The sequence below is a fragment of the Ammospiza caudacuta genome, chromosome 3 (genome assembly GCF_027887145.1).
Source record: "Ammospiza caudacuta isolate bAmmCau1 chromosome 3, bAmmCau1.pri, whole genome shotgun sequence".
In the NCBI taxonomy this organism is placed as follows: Eukaryota; Metazoa; Chordata; class Aves; order Passeriformes; family Passerellidae; genus Ammospiza; species Ammospiza caudacuta.
In genome coordinates this window covers 33,098,088-33,117,313 of record NC_080595.1, presented here as the reverse complement: position 1 = coordinate 33,117,313, position 19,226 = coordinate 33,098,088, and the positions used below count along the sequence as shown (strand labels likewise).

At 40.6% G+C, this 19,226-nt stretch overlaps 1 protein-coding gene across 1 annotated transcript in view; it reads left to right on the top strand.

Moving 5' to 3' along the window:
* Positions 1–19,226, top strand: part of DAAM2 (dishevelled associated activator of morphogenesis 2) — a 175,390-nt gene that overhangs the window by 114,830 nt on the left and 41,334 nt on the right. Inside the window, exons 7-14 of the mRNA XM_058801423.1 lie at positions 4,154–4,264; positions 5,358–5,461; positions 6,671–6,737; positions 7,641–7,758; positions 9,232–9,370; positions 10,802–10,860; positions 11,245–11,429; positions 12,293–12,610. Coding sequence (XP_058657406.1) covers positions 4,154–4,264; positions 5,358–5,461; positions 6,671–6,737; positions 7,641–7,758; positions 9,232–9,370; positions 10,802–10,860; positions 11,245–11,429; positions 12,293–12,610 — 1,101 coding nt within the window. The remainder of the gene's footprint in view (positions 1–4,153; positions 4,265–5,357; positions 5,462–6,670; positions 6,738–7,640; positions 7,759–9,231; positions 9,371–10,801; positions 10,861–11,244; positions 11,430–12,292; positions 12,611–19,226) is intronic.

The following is a 19,226-nucleotide window of genomic DNA, read 5'->3' as shown; positions in this document are numbered from 1 at the left end:
TGGAAAATATAAACAGAAATTACATGAATATGAAGGACTATTTCCTTACCAAAAAAAAAGTGATTTTACTCTGAATTGAAATGAACATCAAGTATTATTTCCTTCTAAATTGCAAGCATTTCATCTACTGTCTACAATTGTCAGTCCTTAACTTCAGTCAGGATTCACCTTAAAGCCCTGGGGAGATTCTCCAGAACTTACTCTTTTTTGTTGAGGTTCCAGTCTTCCCTCGATTGACATTACATACTGCAACTTCCCCGTGTGTCTTTGATATTCAAGGTGCTAATAGGTGTATCAGGATCATCCTTGTCTTGGCACTTGCAACAAGGTTCTATACTTTATGTTTGTGTCTCAATTGATATAGTCACTATACCTATTTTCTCACATTTGCCACATCTTCTTGCCTGAACTTTTCCCTTTGCTTTCTTTAATTATTGACCCTTCTTTTATAATGCCCTTTTGCCCGGAATGATTCTCACTATAATGTCTAACAGGGTAGTCTGTAGTTAATGTTAAGATGTTCCTTGAAAACTGTCCTCCTCAGAGTAATACTCTTTCTGTACTCAAATACCACAGCAGTATTAGGGCATGCCTTCAATCTCCTTCCTGAGGCAATCTGGAAAACTCTGTCTTCATCCAATTGTTTGAAACATGCTACTTTGCCTACAAATCCTACTCTGCTCCTTGAAGAACAGACATGAAAGAAAACACTTGAAATCCAAACAGTAAATCCTCAGAGCAGAAATGTGGAATTAGGAAGATGAGCTCTTGTTTGAGCCCTTATTGTCCTTGCTGGGATTTTTTTCCATGTATTCAGCATAATTCTGTCACTGGCTCACTGTGTGATCATAAAAACATTGCTTTGTCTTTTTTTTTTTTAATTCTTGTGAATATAGAGTTTTATAAAATGCTGTGAAAACTGAGAAAGAGGAGTCTCTGATTTTAAAGTCATTCATGTCTGAATTATTGTATTTATGACTGGTTTCCCTTGTGAAAGTGGCACATTCTTTCTCTCCCCTAAGCTGTTGCCTTTATGATTATTTTTCTGCTTTCTGCCTCCCTCCTTCTCTCTGTGTCATGGCATTGTATCACATTATACTTTTTAACATGCCATATTTTGAGACAAAACTAATATTGCAGTCGTAATGCTCTATTGGCCTAAAAAGTTTATCAGGATGTTCCAGTGCTCTTCCAGCACAGCTTGCTATTTAAAATACTCGTCTAGCTGTGGATCCCTGTGGGGAGAAAGAATTTTCCTTTTAGTCTTTAGAGAACCTAGGTGTTGGGTACTGTCTGAAAGAAGCTGGTTTCACTTCACAGAGGAAATATTAACGGGCTGCTTTGGGCAGAAAACTCTTGTTTTCCTCCTTAACGCTGCTAGAAATTTTGAAGCTTGAGGTGAATGAATAAAGAAAGTTTGATATTGTCAGTTGAAAAGGTGGAGGCCAGGAGCATTCCTTCCAGAGCCTCCTTGCCTGGTTTATACCAAACACTGTCAGTACAGACCATAATTTGTAAGGAGAAAGCTGATCAATTTGGAATTGTAGTAGAGGATCTAACAAGGAACAAATTAAAAGGCTGTATTCACTCTTGATTTCCTTCTTCCCTTTAGGGCTCAGCCAAAGCCTTTTGAGGTTTGCTGCAGATTGAGTGAAACCCTACTGGTTGTCAGTGATGAGGAATAATGGGATTAAGTGAGGAAAGTTTTGCTTAAATAGTAGGAAAAACCTTTATAATCATAAGATCAATTGGGCCACAGAAGTGGCTGCCAAGAGGTGTGGTGAAATCTTTTTCACAGGAAATGTTCAAGTGAGGATTTGAACCTCAGCCATTTGCAAAGAGTTGGAGATATTGGAATTTGGCCACAGTATGTGGGTGTAGACTCTGATTTTTAGGAATAGCAAGAACTTACAGTGTTTCATTCTCAAGCTGAACAATTACATGAAGATGTGCTGCTCTTCAATTGGATTAGTGCAACACAGAGTTTTGGGTTTTCTTGCCCTGAATTTGATATGCCTCCCATTGCATTCTGCTCCTAGTTCAGCATTCTGAAATGGGGGATAGAAAACTTTTGTTAGCATCTTTCAAGCTGTATGGATGCTGTACTTGATATGCTGCTTCATAGATTCTGTCATGTTCCTACAAGTCTGTGAGAAAGTATGATAGGAATGAAGAGCCTCTGAAGAAAACCAGCAAAACTGTCCTTGGTTTTGCTGCTTCTGTAGTGATGGCTAATTCAGTTATTCCAAGAAGGCACATGTGTTTTGAATTTCAGTGTCAAATCTTGAAGTAACAGAATAAAATTCTCTCATTTATTTCACTTCTGCTTGTTTGTCAAGTTGAACAGTTGTTTTTGTTGGTGAATTTAAAGACTTCTCAGGTAGTTTCTGATTGTCACTGTTAGAGATAGGATGGTGGATTGAGCTGACCACCAGTCTGGCTCAGTAGAGCATTTCATGTGCTTTTATGTAAGACTTGTTCCCATTTCTAGCAAAATATTATGTGGTGGTAACACAGTTACTGGGATGATGGATAGGATTGAAACTCAAATGCCTGGAGTAGGGTAATTTGAAAATTCCAGATGGGAAATTTAGAAGCAGCAAGAGAATGGAGTTAATGAAACTGAGCTTGTTTGATAATGAACATACCATGCTCAGATGTGAAAACAGCTGTCAGTAGCAGTGTATGATAGGTCAAAATATTTTTGCACAAAAATAAGCATGAAGCCAGGAAGTTATTCTTTCCCCTGAAGAATGTACAGGAGGATATTCCTCCTGTTTCTTGAGACATATCTCTGTGTCTTTCTGCAGGAAACAAGATAGACCTATGGTGACTAGATGAGGAAAGATTTTGCTATGAATGAACACTTTCAGTAACCAGGGACAAAAAACTGACTAGAGGAAAATGAACTTCCTTACTCAGCATCATAGCTGCAAAACGTTATTTAGATGGTCTGCTGAGCCAAACACAAAAAAGTTATTTTTGTCTTCGTTATCCCTTTATGGTCAAAACTTCTTAGGGAGACTGAAAAAGAATTCTCTTTTTTAGTGTGATAGCAAAACAAATATATGAGTGTGAGGCATTTATTATTTATGCTGGAGTGAGACTCATGCAGCTGAACTCACAGATCTGAAGTGGAATTTGTTACTCTTCCAGTAAGGAAAATCATCCTTGGAATTATGAACTGATCAGAGAAGATCCTGAAGAGAATATTAATGGTGATCAGCAGAAAGCTGAACGTAGAGTTGCTTTCATGGCTAATCAGTTTCTGCATATAACCTCTTTGGTAAATATTCAAGTGGAATTAATCCAGAATAAGGCAAAGGCCACCAATGCTACTTGTCTAGTCTTTTTCTCTTTTGTCTCCTGATATTCACAAGATTATGGGAAAACATCAGTATGTATACAGAAATTAGACCACAAACGTTCCTGTGCTGAACACTCCCTGTGGGTTGGTTAACAGGGGGACATGCAGCCTCCAGGGAGAACTTCCAGCAGCCTTTCAGTAAGCAGAGCTTATAAGAAAGATGGAGAAAGACATTTTACCAGGGCCTGTGATGACGGGACAAGGGCTAAAAGGTTTAAACTATAAGAAGCTAGACATTGAATGGGTAAAAGGAAGAGAGTTTTTTAAGATGAGGGTGAAAAGGCACTGGAACAGGTTGGCCAGAGAAGTTGTAGATGCCTCATCCCTGCAAGTGTTCAAGGCCAGGCTGGATGGCGCTTTGAGGAGAAGCCCAGGTCTGGCAGAAAGATGTTCCTGCCTGTGGGAGGAGAGTCAGGACTAGATGATCTTTAAAAGTCATTGTTAACCCAAACCATTCCATGAGTCTGTAACATGGAGACTGGAGCTTAACTGCACTTCCAGTGGAGATGTGTAATTCAACTTTGAGCTTTGGAACTGTATGCACAAGGGTTATTCCTGGTATTTGAGAACCCCTAAAAGGAGCTTACCAAGAGGTAATAATTGTCTGCTTCATGTTAAGGGGTGGTAAGTGAAGGAACAAGGATAGATCTTTCGAGGTTCAGGCATAGGCTTTATTCCTTAAAAGATAGCTTCTCATTGCAATTATCTCACCTGTATACAGAAGTGCAATCTATCCTGCAAGAAATTAGCTTATGTCCTCTAACTCAGCTTGCTGTTCTGTTTCAGTCGCTGCTAAATGAGCTGGACCGAAGCATGGGGCGATACCGAGATGAAGTAAACCTCAAAACAGCCATCATGTCCTTTATCAATGCTGTTCTGAATGCAGGTGCTGGTGAGGTGAGTCACTGCCTGGGAAATTCTTTCTGAAATGTTATGTTTAAATTAGTTTACCTTGGAAATAGTTAGTAGATTAAGTCACAAATCTTGTGGTAGTGGGTGGATATATTTTGTGGAAAATAATGCTTAACTGTTAAGATCAGTCTTAAAATTATGTCTTCCATATTATTTCATTTCAAGCTTCTTCAATATAGCATAGACTGCTTACACTGAAGTGATTACTTTGGGTTGTTTTTTGGTTGGTTGGTTGGTTTTTTTGCTGTTTTGGTTGTGGAAGATTTTTTTGTTTGTTTTAAGAACTGCAAAGCATTCACCTTTTTATTTCATCCTTTTTAGAAAATATTTTGATTTACCTTCAGAAATGTTTTGAAATGTTAAGTTGTTTTGACTCAAAGCCAAAGTCAAAGCATTTTAATTTTAAAATATCAAGGGGAGACATTTCAGAAAAATGTTCAGAAAAAAAATCCCAGGTCCTAGTTGTTTTACTTTTATTAACAAGACTTCCTTTTGAATCTGAAGGATAGTTTAAACTAATTTATTACATTAAAAGTGTTACTTTTGTGATGTTAGCTTTTTTTCTTTTTTTGGTTAAACCACAAAAGACAGCAAGCTCCTGAGAGCTATCTGACAATGTGTTTGTCTCTATCTCTGGGAATCCTGTAGCATCCCACTGAATAGGTGTCAGAAGGTTTGTCAGAGTAGGTGATTTTATGTATATGGTCTTATGACAAATAAACAGGAAAAAATTAGGAGGAAGACTGTGATGCTGTTCATCTGTAAGCAGGAGAGGAACCTCTAATGGACTAGCAGGAAAAGTGCCAGTAGCTTCTGTTCCTCATGGAACAACATGGAGTGTGCTGTCCTTTTGACTGCATATGCAAAACTCATAGTACATAAATGTACTTTTAAGTGAAATGGAAGCAATGGCATTAATTCCTTTTTTGCTTACTTTACTGGAATTATTCATCCTGTGAATCTGGGGTCAGGATAGAGAATATTAAAAAGGGAAGAACTGAAATTTTAAGCAAATGTTTTTAAAATGTGATTGACAGCTTTTGAAAACAAATAACTTGGATTTCCCCCATTTTTTAAGGACAATTTGGAGTTCCGATTGCACCTCCGATATGAGTTTCTAATGCTGGGAATTCAACCCGTCATTGACAAGCTCAGAGGACACGAGAATGCCACACTGGACAGGTAAGACTTATTTTCTGAGAACTGCTACTGATGAATAGAAAGACTTCTTAGAAACTCTTCTCTATTTCAGAGAGCTTATTCTGTCTCTTCTTGAAACTGACTCTGTAAAAAAAACAAAAAGAAAATTAAAAAAAAAAATTATCCTAAAATTAACATCCGCAGATGAAGTAGGAATGTACATGCTAAGTTGGCAGAGGCTGTGGCAAAGGAGTTCCTCAACTGCTTTTTTTCTCAGTGGGGGATGGCAGTCAGAATGAAAAATATAAAAAGTATTCTAATTGTTTTCTCTTGAAGCAACACTGGAACAAAAGCCTGTCCTGGTAGGAGGCAGGGAAGCCAGTAGTTCATGGACTTCATTGTGACTGAGTATGTGTGGTCTAAGTGCAGGTTCTGAGTTTCCAAGTTGTATGACTACAGTTTGCTGCAGAGCTGGAACCAGGAATGGTGCTTTTGATCTGCAACATTATAAGCAAGAATAAGAAAATCTGTCCTGTAGATGATCTATATTGCTTTGGACAGTAACCAGGAGTGTTTAGGAGGGACTTAGCTGGATTTTACAAGTTAGGAGAATAACAAAGGTTTGAGAGGATCTCACATGCCTGGATTACAAAGACTCTTGTACCAGATCTGTACAGGGGAATGTGCCACAGCCTTTCTCCACCTCACCTGCTGTGCTCCAGTCTCTGTGTAAGAAAACTTCAGATGGTCAAATGTGTCACTCACCAGGTCACCCAGATCCAGACATAGTCATGCTGCTGTGCTTATCAATAGGCATACCTAGAGGCTGTTGAGAACTGATCCACTGAATGCATTTCTGCTTCGCTGCTTAAAAGAAACAACTTGTAATGATTCCATACCTGCCTAGCAAGTATGGTGTGGACTTTTTAGAACTGTATTATCTCTGCAGGCATTGCATTCGTCAAAAACAGAATATCCCTTCCCTATTTTATGTTTATGTTTTGCACCTTACCTCAACACAGTGTTACAGAGTTAGAGAGTGTGTGCACCTCTGCCAGCCCTTTCTTTTGGCCTGTCACTGACCCCCTTGCCTTGCATACCTGTGGCAGCACTTCATGTGAGAAAGGCTTGCCAATTTCTACATGTTCTAGCTGAACTGAGGTTTTGCTGCTTCTCTAGTGACACACTTAGTTTAAGTCTGAATCATGCCATGAACATTGCCAGATGTTTTGTTATTCTATTTCCTCTTAGACATTTAGATTTCTTTGAGATGGTCAGAAATGAAGATGACTTGGAGCTTGCCAAGCGGTTTGACCTGGTAAGTTTTAATTTGTAGTACTGGAACTGGCCAAAGCTGAACTTGCATCCAGTTGGGATGCTTCTTGCACCTTTCCTTTGTGCTCCCTAAAACTAGTGTTTGACTTTGATGCTAGGAGTGGCTGATGCTCTTGCTTTCACTGTTTCTCATTTAGCAAGCAGGAGATTTGCACTGTGTGAACAATGAAAACAGTGGTCACACAAAGGGCTTTGATGAGTATTTTTGATAAAAACTTCTTTCTTTTGCTTGCCTGAATGTTCAAGAGTGATGGAGGTTCTCAACCATGCTCTCAGGTTCTCAGTCCTGATGATCTGGATGCCCTCTAGTTTCAGACATCCCCTTTGCAGGACTATGGGTGAAGTTTGGGCTATTTTCTGATATTCTTCCCAAGATCACATGTAACTCTGCTGACAACTGTTGCCTCAGAGCCTGTGGACAGGATCAGTATTTTAGTATATGTGGATTTTAAAGACTAACATAGAGACAGCCTGTAGCATCAATAAAAAGCTGTAGGGTCCTGAATGGTTTAGTCCCCTCTTTCTTTGTGAACAGCTCTTGCTGCACACACAGATAGAGAACAACTGACCCTTTCTTGCTTAGCTTCTACTATTTGTGCCACCAGTTTCCAGGACCCAAATGTTTTGCTTGCTCCAGAACAGTTCTTGGTGGCTTTGCATGGCTCCCTTTCTAGCCTTTTACTTTGGAGATCTTTTCTATACTGCATAGGGATGACAATGCTGGTGTCAAAGACCCTTGTGCCTGTTCCTGGAAGCTGCATATGGGCATGGCAGAAGACTTTGCAGAGGTCCACTTGCTGGAAATTTGCCTGTCTTTGTATTGATTGGCTCTTTCACAGTTAATCAGGTTTTTACTGTGGATGGTTTTTCTCTTCTCTCACTTCAGATCCACATTGATACAAAAAGTGCCTCTCAGATGTTTGAGTTGATCAAGAAGAGATTGAAGCACACAGATGCCTATCCCTATTTGTTATCCATCCTCCAGCACTGCTTGCAGATGCCATGTGAGTACATTTACAGACTTCCAGAGTGAGGGGTATTGGAGAACTGGGAGAAACGCTGGTGCTCACAGATACCAGGGCACACACTACCATTGTCTCCCATTCAGCACTTGGCTGTGGCTAATGAACTGGATATCTTACACTGAAAAATTTTTGTTGCAATACTTAGGGCAGCGGTTTGACCTCTCTGCACTTGTAAATAAAATTGAGTAGCTGAGACATTCCAGTTAGTCACTGACAGAGATTTTAATGATTTTAATCAGAAGTTTTAAAAAAGAGTCCTTATGCTATAGATCAGGGAATTCCCAGAAAGAGATAGCATTTGGAATATTAAAAAAATACACTGAAGATTTTTTTCTGGTGAAATAGTACAGTACTGAAAGCTGTTCTGCCACTGGGAAATTCCACAGTAAGTCATCAGACTGCTATCTCATGGCAGTGCTTTAATGGAGAGCTCCCAAACACAAAGTGAAAAATAATACTGAAATTTGCTTCCAAAGAAGTGATAAGAATCTTCTTATTAACTGCAATAGAATAATTCAGTTATGCATCCAGAGTTTAGCAGGATCACTAAAGAACTGCCTGCCTTGATCCCGTTAGGGATGAGGTGCTGGTCTTCCATGATTTCCATCTGTATTTGAGCAGTCAAACCGAGAAGGGAACATGAGGGACATGCACTGGGGTGTGTTTTTCAGCAAACAATGTGATGTGTGGTATGTCCTCAGGCTCTCCTTAGATTCAAGTACAGCAATGCACAAATTTGAGCAGTACTTTGTCTCAGTGTTCTCTTTGATATTACTCTTTAGAATAGAACTTGAGCTTTATGTGTTGACTGGGGTTTTTGGTAGCAGAAAGACCAAATCCTGTTAGGCCAGGGCAGGATTGTACTGGAGCAATTTTAAAGAGTCTATAAAGATCTAGGTTATGTAACTTAAAGAGTTGAGGTGGACTTAATGTTGCTCTGGCTCTTCTGTTTGGATATGCATGGGATTAGTACCTTTGGTTCAAATTCTGTTCTTTATCTCTGCACTTTCCAGTCATGTTTGGATGAATTTTTCATGCCAGTTGAGTTTCACTGACCTGCAGATAACCAAGCATGCAGATAGAACATCTCATTGTTCCTACAGTGACCTCAACATCAAGCCCCAGAAAACACTGAGTGTTAGTTATCACAAAGGAATCCTTTTTATAGATGTTTAGTGTGCAATTTATAGCTAACCTGTCAGAAGGGTTGCATAGCCTGAATGTGCACATCAGGCACAAAGTTGCCTGTGCCTGTTATGAGCTGTGCCAGTATGCCAGGTGTTTGTAAATAATCTGCTAGCAACTGTTCAGAGTTAGTCTTTGTGTTCTGTAATTCATCACACACAGGACTGAGATGAAAGGTGGGGAGGAAAGAATGCCAGTTTGTTGGCAGGTCTGGGCACTTTGGCATGGAGTTGGAAGATCTCATGGGTTGGTCTTTTTTCAATACAGATAAGAGGAATGGAGGAAACTTCCAGCAGTGGCAGCTGTTGGACAGAATACTCCAACAAATTGTTCTTCAGGATGAACGAGGAGATGATCCAGATATAGCTCCATTGGAAAACTTCAATGTCAAAAATATCATTAAAATGTAAGCTGCTTTATTATTGTTTATTTCTGTTATGCAGGTATAAGAATATGATCAGTATGCGGGTGCTTAAGAAATAAAATATCATATGTGAGGACTTCCTTATTTCAACTTACAGCTTCTCCTTGTCCTGTTAAGTAGTTAAGTCTTCTAAGCAGTTTCCTTCTAATGACATCTTAGCTTGGCAGTATTTCCCTGCAAAGTCCTTGTGTTTGACTTCTAGTAACTGTTATTCTGGTTAGAGGATCAGAAAAAATGCTCATGATTTTATAACAAGGCTTCCTCATGTGCCTTTTTAAATTCAGGATGCTCATGAAAGCTTTCCTTGATATTAAAAAGTAAAAATAATATCATATTCTCTATGTAGATCCCATTCCTACTAATGAGCACATGGTTTAGAAAGATTGCAAACAGGGGAAAGCAGTCCCCACTTGGCACACAAAACCTCTTACCTCTTCATAAAATGTCTGTTTGCTCTCACCCACAGACTTGGTTGAGGGCATTACCATTATTTTTTCCCATAGGATGCATCATTTGAGAAGTCTAGCTACATGAGCTGGCTCTCTTCTCAACTTCCCTGTTCTCAGTCCTTTTTTAGCCAAACTTTTGGATTCTTCATTTCATCCAACTGCCTCTGCAGGTAATTCATGGCCCATTACCCTTCCGAATTATCCACTGAAAAGAACATTTATAGAACATAAGTCCTATATGAAACCAAATTCTCCTGTACTAAAAATTTTACAGTTCCTTTTGTTATAGGTGTGAGCCAAAATCGAAACTGATTTCTTGTCATGGAAAAATACAGTGGTGTTGGATACCAGACTTCATTGTAGATTTCATGCCTGATCTTCCCTTTCTGCTTTCATAGCTACTCCTCATTCTGCATATCTAATCAATCCCCAGCATGCCCTGCATATTTTCTGTCAGTAATAGGAAATAGCTGTGCCAGTGTGAGATACAAGAATTGCCTTGTTACTGATGTATTACCCGATAGAGAAGTGTTCTTCCTCCTTGTAAGAAAGAAAAAATAGAACCACAGCAATAAGGAAAAAAACAATGGCAATCTGATTTTATATTAAGGATGGGGTAATTTGTAACCCATAGCAGCTGTGATTATTTTAGTGATGACTTCTCTCTTTCAAAATAAGTAGACTTGGCACTTTGAGGGCATTACCTGAAGACAGGAATGTATCAGGAATTTCTTCCACAGCCATTCCTTTATCCCTTTTTATGACATTGAGTAAAAAGGCATCCTTTTCCTATTAGCTGTAGGCTAGGGAGCAGAATCTGGATCCAGAAGGACCACTGGTGTGATCCTGTATAAACTTGTACACTTACCAGGTTGCCTTTTGCTGATCACTTTGCAAAATGACCGCTTGCCTTTCAGCCTGGGTAGCTCAGGAAAAGTTTAAATGATCTCATTTCCTCTTTCAGGCTGGTGAATGAAAATGAGGTCAAGCAGTGGAGGGATCAGGCAGAGAAGTTCCGGAAAGGTGAGTTCATCCTCTTTGCTTGCATAGGCAGAAACTGATCCCAGTTCATTCACAGAGCAGTGAGCAGCAGAGCTGGACACAACTTTTCCTTTTGCAGACATTTTGTGTCATGGTGAACAGTTTATGTGTTTCACAGGATGGGGGTTCCTTCAGTCCTCACATGAAGTGATTTTACAGTCTAACTGAAACTTAGGCATTGCTGTCTTGATCATTGAAGGTCATTGTCAAGACAGTCAGACTCTATTTTCTTGTTCTTGCTCTCATTATACATCCCTGCTTGAGCTGACAGAAGTGTCAGCTTTATTTCAGCTGTATTAACCTACATGTCCCCAGGGACTGTTCATGAGCTTTGTTTCACCAGTCCCACTTGTGTTTTTCCCCTAGACCATGCAGAGCTGATGAGCCGGCTAGAGAAGAAGGAGAGGGAATGTGAAACAAAAACCCAGGAGAAGGATGAAATGATGAAGACCCTGAACAAAATGAAGGACAAGCTGCAGAAGGAATCCTTGGAGCTGCGCCAGACCCGAGACCAGATGAATGATCTGGTGGCTCAGCTTAATGAGTTCTCGGTATGAGACTGGGAGTCTTCCCCATCCTTGTTTAAAGGCTGCTAACTAGTGAATGATGAAAAAAAGCATTGTTATGCATGAAGCACATCTGTGGTCATAACAGAGAATACTTAGAAGCTGCTCAGCTTTTAGCTGAGACCAAAATCCCTGAGCCTCAGTCACCTTCCTTGCAGGAGCTGCTGAGGCACGTGTGTGCTCTTCCAGCCATAATTTTCACGTCTGAGTAGGGTGGCCCTGGTTATTATTTAGTGGAATAGAGAGAAATCTCCCTGATACAAAAGTATAGAAGAAACAGGATTCCTGTCATGCTGCAAGAGCATCTGAACTATCTCAGGAAAAGTGGCATTTGCAGATGCTCCCTCCTGTTTGGTGTTCTTTCTATCCCAGCAGTTGTCTGAGCCACCAGAACTCAGCCGTGAGAAGTTAGACACTGCAGAAAGCAGATTCATTCCCTCCTCCCCTCTCCCACTTTGCATTACTGAGGCCTAATGACAGGTATTCAGTGTTTCAAACCCTTAGCTTTTAAACCCAGGAGTTCAAAAGTTCATGAGATTGAACTTTTCTCTTTTTTCATACATAAGGAGAAAATAATACATTTTGGCTTCTTTTACTAGCTTTTTGTTTTTCTGAGCCATTTACGGTTCCTTTTTCAAGCTCTTCTCCACAGCTCCATGGGCTTGAAACTTTCTCTTAAATGAAAGCTGAGATTCCTCCCTTTATTGCATGGCTTTGAGTGCAGGAGGCTTTAAAGAAAACATCAAATGTTTTGAGAGTCATAATAAAATCACATCAGCTGGCAGCATGGAGTTACTGTGCCTTTTAAACTGTTTGCTTTCTTTTTCTCTGTGTTTTTTATTTTCCAGCAAGGGGGCAGCATTTCCTTCCCACCCCCACCACCCCCTCCTCCAGGTGGCCCATTAGCTTTGTCCTCTTCTCATATGTCTGAGAATTTGCCACCACTGCCACCTCCTCTGCCTTTCTCCAGCTGTCCCCCACCTCCTGCTCCACCACCTCCACCAGGAGGACCGCCTCCTCCACCAGGAGCACCACCTTTCTTCAGCATGGGGGTGCCACCCCCTTCCACAACCACCTTCAGCACCAGTGGCCCCAGTCTGAAGAAGAAATCTATCCCACAGCCTTCACATCCACTGAAATCCTTCAACTGGGCTAAGCTGAGTGAGGTAAGAAACTGCATTACTCAATTGATTTACTTTCTGAGTATACCCCAGTGTTGATTAATGCCATGAAATGCAAAGTGGCATAGAAACAAGTGGCCTTCTGTGGGCTGTGGTCAGTAGGTGTCATTAGTTGTATTTAGGGAGTCTCCCCAGTTCTCCATCATGCAGCACATCCCCTGTGATAGACTGAGCTGCATAGGTGTGGCCATGCAAATAGTCTGGTCCAGCAAAGCTGTAGTGGGCTGAATACCTAAGTGAGAGCTGGACATCTCCAGGACTGGTGGGCCAGAGCTGCCCTCACTTGTACACCAGGGAAAAGGGTGACCAGAGGCAGTGTGGGCAAAACATGGTGAGAGCCATCTGGAAAAACATCCAGCCACCTCTACTCTGGCAGGAGCCATCACCAAGGAGAGAAAGGTGTCCTGATTCTCCTCACTGTTTGCTCATGGCCATGAGGGAAGCTGCCTCTCTCCTTGAATGGTTATAACTCTGTCTGTAGGTGATAAAACTCCAGATTGGCAAAAACAAAACAACAAACCCCAGAGGACTTGGATTCTTCCTGTTGCACTCATTTTTCTTCTGCCTTGGTTGTGTCTCCTTCTCCTTCACTTCTCTCTCATCCTTCTCTCTCTTTTTCCCTTATTCTTTTCCCTCCTCTTCTCTTTAGGTCTTAATTTTTTTAACTGATTTAGGAAAAAAAAAAAGTCTGTGTTGAGTTTGGATTTCTGCCTAGAAACCCAGGTTCTCTTTTAGACTGAAACTCACCCAGGGCCCAACTCCAGCATTTGGAATGAGTGTCCAGGGACCTCTGGAATGCCACAAGAATTCTCTCTCCCCCTCTCCCCTTTTCTTTAAAATAAAGTGAAGTGAAATATTTGCTGCACCGTCTGTGCTTGTCTGTCAAGGCCACATGGGGGGTGTGGGAGAGAATGTAAGGACGAGGATTTATTTTCCTTTGCAGAACATGGAACTTAGTGCTCCGAAGAAAAGAAATAATAACTAATACATGTATATATATGAATTTATATGAAAAAGAGAGAGTCACAGGTGTTTCTGTTTAGTGTACAGTAACTGTAGGCTTACCCTGCCCTCTGGATAAGAGTGAAGGCAGCTGTGCTAATAAAATTGAAGACCTGGGTGGTGAGATGGCTAAAAGACACTATTTTGAGGATGGCAAAATATTTGGGAAAAGGGGCATAAGAGGGTGGGGCCTTCATTTTGGAGTGTCTGCCAGTGTTAGTGTTTTGAACCTGGTATGGTGTCTGCAAAAGGGCAGAGGTTGTGGTGTCAATGCAGGTGTCTCATGCTGTTACTTGGGTTGCACTGTGTTATGGAATTATTTAATTTCACTGACTGCTGGGGAGAAGCTGATATGTTTTGGTCATCTTCCTCATTTATCCTAGATTTCCTGCTTTGGTATCTTTCTATTCACATGGATATGAATCTTGCGAGCACAAAGTCATGAGTAGGTTGGATGAGCTTTGTCTTGCCTTTTGTTACCTTTGCTGCACTTCTGTGGTGTTCTCCTGAACTGAGCTGTCAGAGTAGCCAGACTGGAATGAGTGAGGACTCAAAACAATCACACTGTCTGGGAGCAGCACATTGTGAGTTTTTGAGCCTGGGAAACTGAGGCTTGGAAGTGTGCACAGTATTTTTGTGGTTTGTGGTAGGGTTTACCTTCCAGTTCACAAGAATACAGTTTTTCTTCACAAAAACATTTTGAGGAACAATACATGAAACACTGCAAGGTGAGGGAACACAGCATTGGAAACAGCTTTTCATAAAGTTAGGGATGCAAGTAGGTATTCAAATATTCATATCTTAGTTATCTCTGCATACTGTTTAGATCACCTCTCTTTAAGCAATTAGTACAGAATCTCTCTCAGGAGATTGTTCAGGTAAGTGTGAAGGTGACTGAGGCAGCCCACAAGCGAGCAAACTCCTCTCTGTCCCTGCAGCCTGCCTCGAGGTAGTGAGGGAAAGCCAACAGAGGCCAACAGGAGTGTGGGCAAGGCTGGCTGAGAGGGATTTGTCTGCAGTATACTTTCTCAGTAGTGGAATCAAGGCTGTTCTCCAGGGCAGTTCATGTGACACCTTTTTTTTCCGATGCTGACTTTGTCTTTGGAAGAAAAGAACTGAGCTGCTGGGTATTGGGAGAAATATCAAATGCAGTCAGGCTCTTAGCAGTTGACAATAACAGATTGTCCACAGTTCCCACGGGCACCACAAGAAAAAGTTTGACTGGGAGGGATCTATGCTTCTAACAAGGACACTCCAACAGCCCACTAATTTCCATTGAGAATTAAGGACTTTGTGCTAGTTTTGACGTAAGCTAATGACCAGTGGCAAAGACATTTGGATGCCTGCATGGTCTGAGTTCTGATGAAGCCCTTCCACACCACAGCTCCATTCATACAGCACTGTGGCATTGTTTGTGAGTTCCATTCATACAGCACTACAGTAGTGCTGGTGCCAAAGATCTCTGTTTTTTAAGAAAAAGATATTGCAATATAACCACTGTAATATCCTGGAAGGATTCCGTTCTTTGTTTCTGGGCAGCAATGCTCTCTCACTCTTGAGTTTTACACAACACCAAAGGTCAATCAGAGACCAAACATTTATGGTTAATCCAAGCAATGGACTGGTTTCAAGAAAATTGGAAGTGTGGACTAATAGTTACCTATTTGATAAATATAAGCATTGATTTGAAGCTCTCAGAATAAATTAAGTCAGCCTTCAACTGCTCTGCTTTTTATCTCATGTCTGAAGAAGCAGCTTCCCATCAAGTGTCCTGGTAATGACTCTCATCAGTGATGTCAGAGAGGCTTTCTTTAGCCAGCCCTAAATAGACCTGACTGAAATAGTTTCATAAGACAGGTATTTGATCTACATGCCATATAGGAGTTTTTTAAAAAGCCCAAAACACACACACATAAAAACAAATCAAAACCACCAAACCCAAATTTCCAAAACAGTCAGTCACATAAACAGAAAATGTTCATTTTGACACTTATTTTTAAAAAAATGTTTCTATAATGTTATCAATGATTCTGATTTCTGGAACTTTTTTTCCTAAAAGCAGACTGAGGTTTATGGCATAAAATGATGGACTGCTGCTAGAGATTCAAAGTTAATGGAAAGAGTTTTCCAAAATTTCATTGTGAAGCTACCCATAATAGCTGTGGTGGTGCCTAGGCCTACAATGTAATAAAATAGCTGTCTTGATTAAAAAACAGGCAAAAAAATACAGCTTTTGCTTGAAGTGGATTTTTCTCACACTAAAGTAATGATCTAATAGTAAGATAAAAACTTAGAAAATGTGCTGTGTTCATATCACTTTTCAGATTCATAATGGAATTCTTAATTAAAACTTTAAGTTGCTTCCACTTTTCTGGCTAGTATTCTACAAATATTAACCTACTAATAAGCAGGATTGCCTGTTCCACAGAGCACTCATCGTTTCTGTGGTTTCTCTGAACCTGCAGGTCAAACAGAGGTACTATAGGTTCTCACTCATGCTGTGAAGTTACTGAGGCAGGATGGACTTTGATGCCTTCCAGAATATCATTATTTATCTATCAGGTGTAGCAGAGGACAGCTTGGTATGATTTGCAGTGCCATGAAACTCTGCTATTTTCTAGTGTCGTTAGGTCTCTCAGCAAACTGGAATTCACTATAAAGGTGGAATCATGCAACTGCTACAGCGAGTGAATTGTTAAATGCAACATACCAAAAACTCAGCTTGATGGAGCAAATGCTTTGTCAATACTTTTTCTCATAATAAGATGTTTCCTGACCTGGTATGTGTGACCATTCCATTAGAGGATGCTGGGAAGTACAGTTCACAGGGTTTGCTTCTCTAAGTGGGCCAAAATCTTCCAAAGCACAGGAACCACGGATCCTGGAAGACTTGTAGAATGAATAAATGAATGAATAAACAAATAAATGATGATGGAGAGAAAAACATTACAGATAAAATGATTGCTCTTTTTTTTTTTTAGTTTCTTTTTTTTTTTTCTTTCTAGGGGCAGAGAAGGAAAAAAAAAAAAAGAGAAGGAATAAAGGATTTATTTTTAAATTGTTATTTAGAGACCATAAATATTTTTATGGTGCTGAGGGAATCATTTATCACAGCAACCCCATTATGCAAGTCTGTTTCTCTTAAAATACTCTGTCTTCTCTGGCTGATGACAAGAAACTATCAGCCAGTTAATCCATAACTGTGTAAACTGTGTATGAAGAGTTCAGTCCAGGAAGTTATCTGGCAGCAACATGAAAATTTTCAAAGATAGAGCTTATAGTACAAATAGAGGGGACAGGCCCATTGCAAAGTGTTAAATTGTTTATACTTCTGCCTGCCTTGATTTTTCTTTGACTGCATTAGCCCTAAAATTGGATTGCTTTGGTCAAAGTTCTGTTTGTGCACACCATTGTAATGGGTGCTGCTTTGGAATTTGTCTTTCTGCTACAAGTAGCATACAAACCATCCTGTACAGAACCAGATTCAACCAGGCTCTTAAAATGAATCTGAATTGAAGTTGGAATTCTTTTCATTGAGTTGTTTTCCTGGGAAAGCAGGGGGAGAACTACTCTCTGCAGTCCTTTTCTGAGTCCCAGAACTTCCTATTTTGGCACCTTTGCAGTTCATTCAGACTAGACTGTTCTGTAGGACTTTTTCACTGTTCTTGCCATTAATGAGGAAACCTCACTCCCATGAGATTTTTGCAGCTGGACAGGTAGATGGGCAAGACTCATGAGGAGCTGTCTTGAGTCACATCCAGCCTCTGCCAAACACAGCATACAGCTTTTTGGCATCCCCAGGGCTCTATCCCCGTGATGACTCTGAGGACTCCTGTCAACCATTTCAGTGCTTGATTGGACAGTCTGAAACAGTGAGGCTCTCAGAGAACTGCTCTGCTGTTCAAATACATCCCTCAGGATTTATAATTCATGGTTTACAAAGCCAACCTGGGAATTGAATGAGAATGATCACTCTGCCTGGATGCTTCTGGCTAAGATTGGCAGTGGAGTTCAGGGCTAGGATAAAAAGAAAATTAATTTTGTCTCCTATTGCTTTGGCTGAGACAGGCCTCTCAGACTTGTTTGCCGTGTTACAGTCACATGTTCTTCCTGCTGTGGAAAGAAGAGCCACGCTGATTGCAAGGGGTGATACAGTGATAGTGGTGAGCCTGCTCAGGGATGGGTGCTGCTCCCACCTAGGATATGCTCTCGCTGTGAACAGCACTGCAGACGCCCCTCCTTACCCTCCGGCACTCACAGGCTGCCTCTGGAGAAAGGGTGTTGGTTTTCCTCCACAGTGTCTGCCCTGCCAGGAATTTCCTCCAGAACACTTCACACTTTTATTTCCCCCTCATTTTATCCTCCTCAGTTTTTTTTCCTTGCTCCTTGAGCTTTGTGGCTTAGCACATTTCCCTCATTCCTTTTGATGACTCTGAATGGGAAGTAGAGCCTGTTCCTAATTAGTTCTGATAATGAAGTGCTAACACATTTTGCTGTGTAGGTACAAGTCAGATTCTTCAGAGCTGGAACCTGTGTGTGAGGGTTTCATTGCTATTGCTTGTGGTCCCTGGCTTTCTCTGCATCACTGTTCAGTGGCTCTTTATCTCCTGAGATTTGCTTAGGTCTTTTTTTTACAAGTCTTTTTGTCTATTTCTTATTTCTTTTAATCAGCATTTTCATTATTTTTGCAGTTAATAAAGTGCAATAAATATACATGTAGTAAACTAAATGAACTAAGAACAGTGGTGTCAGTGGTGTGACGAGCACCCAAAGCTTGTCCCACACAAATGCACCGTAAGAGTAAGTAGGAAGGAGAAGGTAGTTTGATCTTTGTGTCCTCTGCCAGAAAAGATATCTGTCCTGAGAATGTCAGCAGGACACCCAAGACCTTCACTTAGTATAGGATGATTGCCAATGAGCTAATTTGTGTACTAGAGGAGCCTGTTTGTTCTGGGTTTGATGGGCAGCAAGTAGGAGTAGAAGTCTGTGCCTGTCTCCCTCCATGCTAATTATCTGCCAAACAGCTAGGATTCCTGGCATTCAGGATAATGTATCATCATGAGGGTTGTGAACATTTCCAGTTACTGGGAATGATGCTGTTTCAGGGATCTGGGTATAGTTTGTGTCTATCTGGCTTGACAAAGACCTCATGTAGACAAGGCAGTTCATGTAATAGGAAACAATTAGACTTCAAAGACTCAAAGGCTTAAAAGTAAAATAAAATAATAATTTAAACTACTTTCACAGGCAGACATAATGAAAGCCACACACCCTTCAGGCTTTACAAAAGATCCTGGAAAAACTTGCAACAGAGAAGATGTGTCTGGGGTTTGTCATGCATCAGTGCTTTTCCTAAGCTTTTTCCTCCTGATGGTAACACTCCTTTCAGCATGACCACAATCGTTGTGTTAGACAGATGGCCACTCTTGAAAGGAAATATGCTGTGGGATCACAGATAATGCTTGAGATGTGGTCTGCTAGTCTTGGAATGTGCCTATGTGCCTTTTCATTAGAGGCTTGCTATGATGAAAACTACAAAATAGTATTTTAAAACAAACAAAACACAAACAAACAAAAAAACCAAACCAAAAACCCAAAA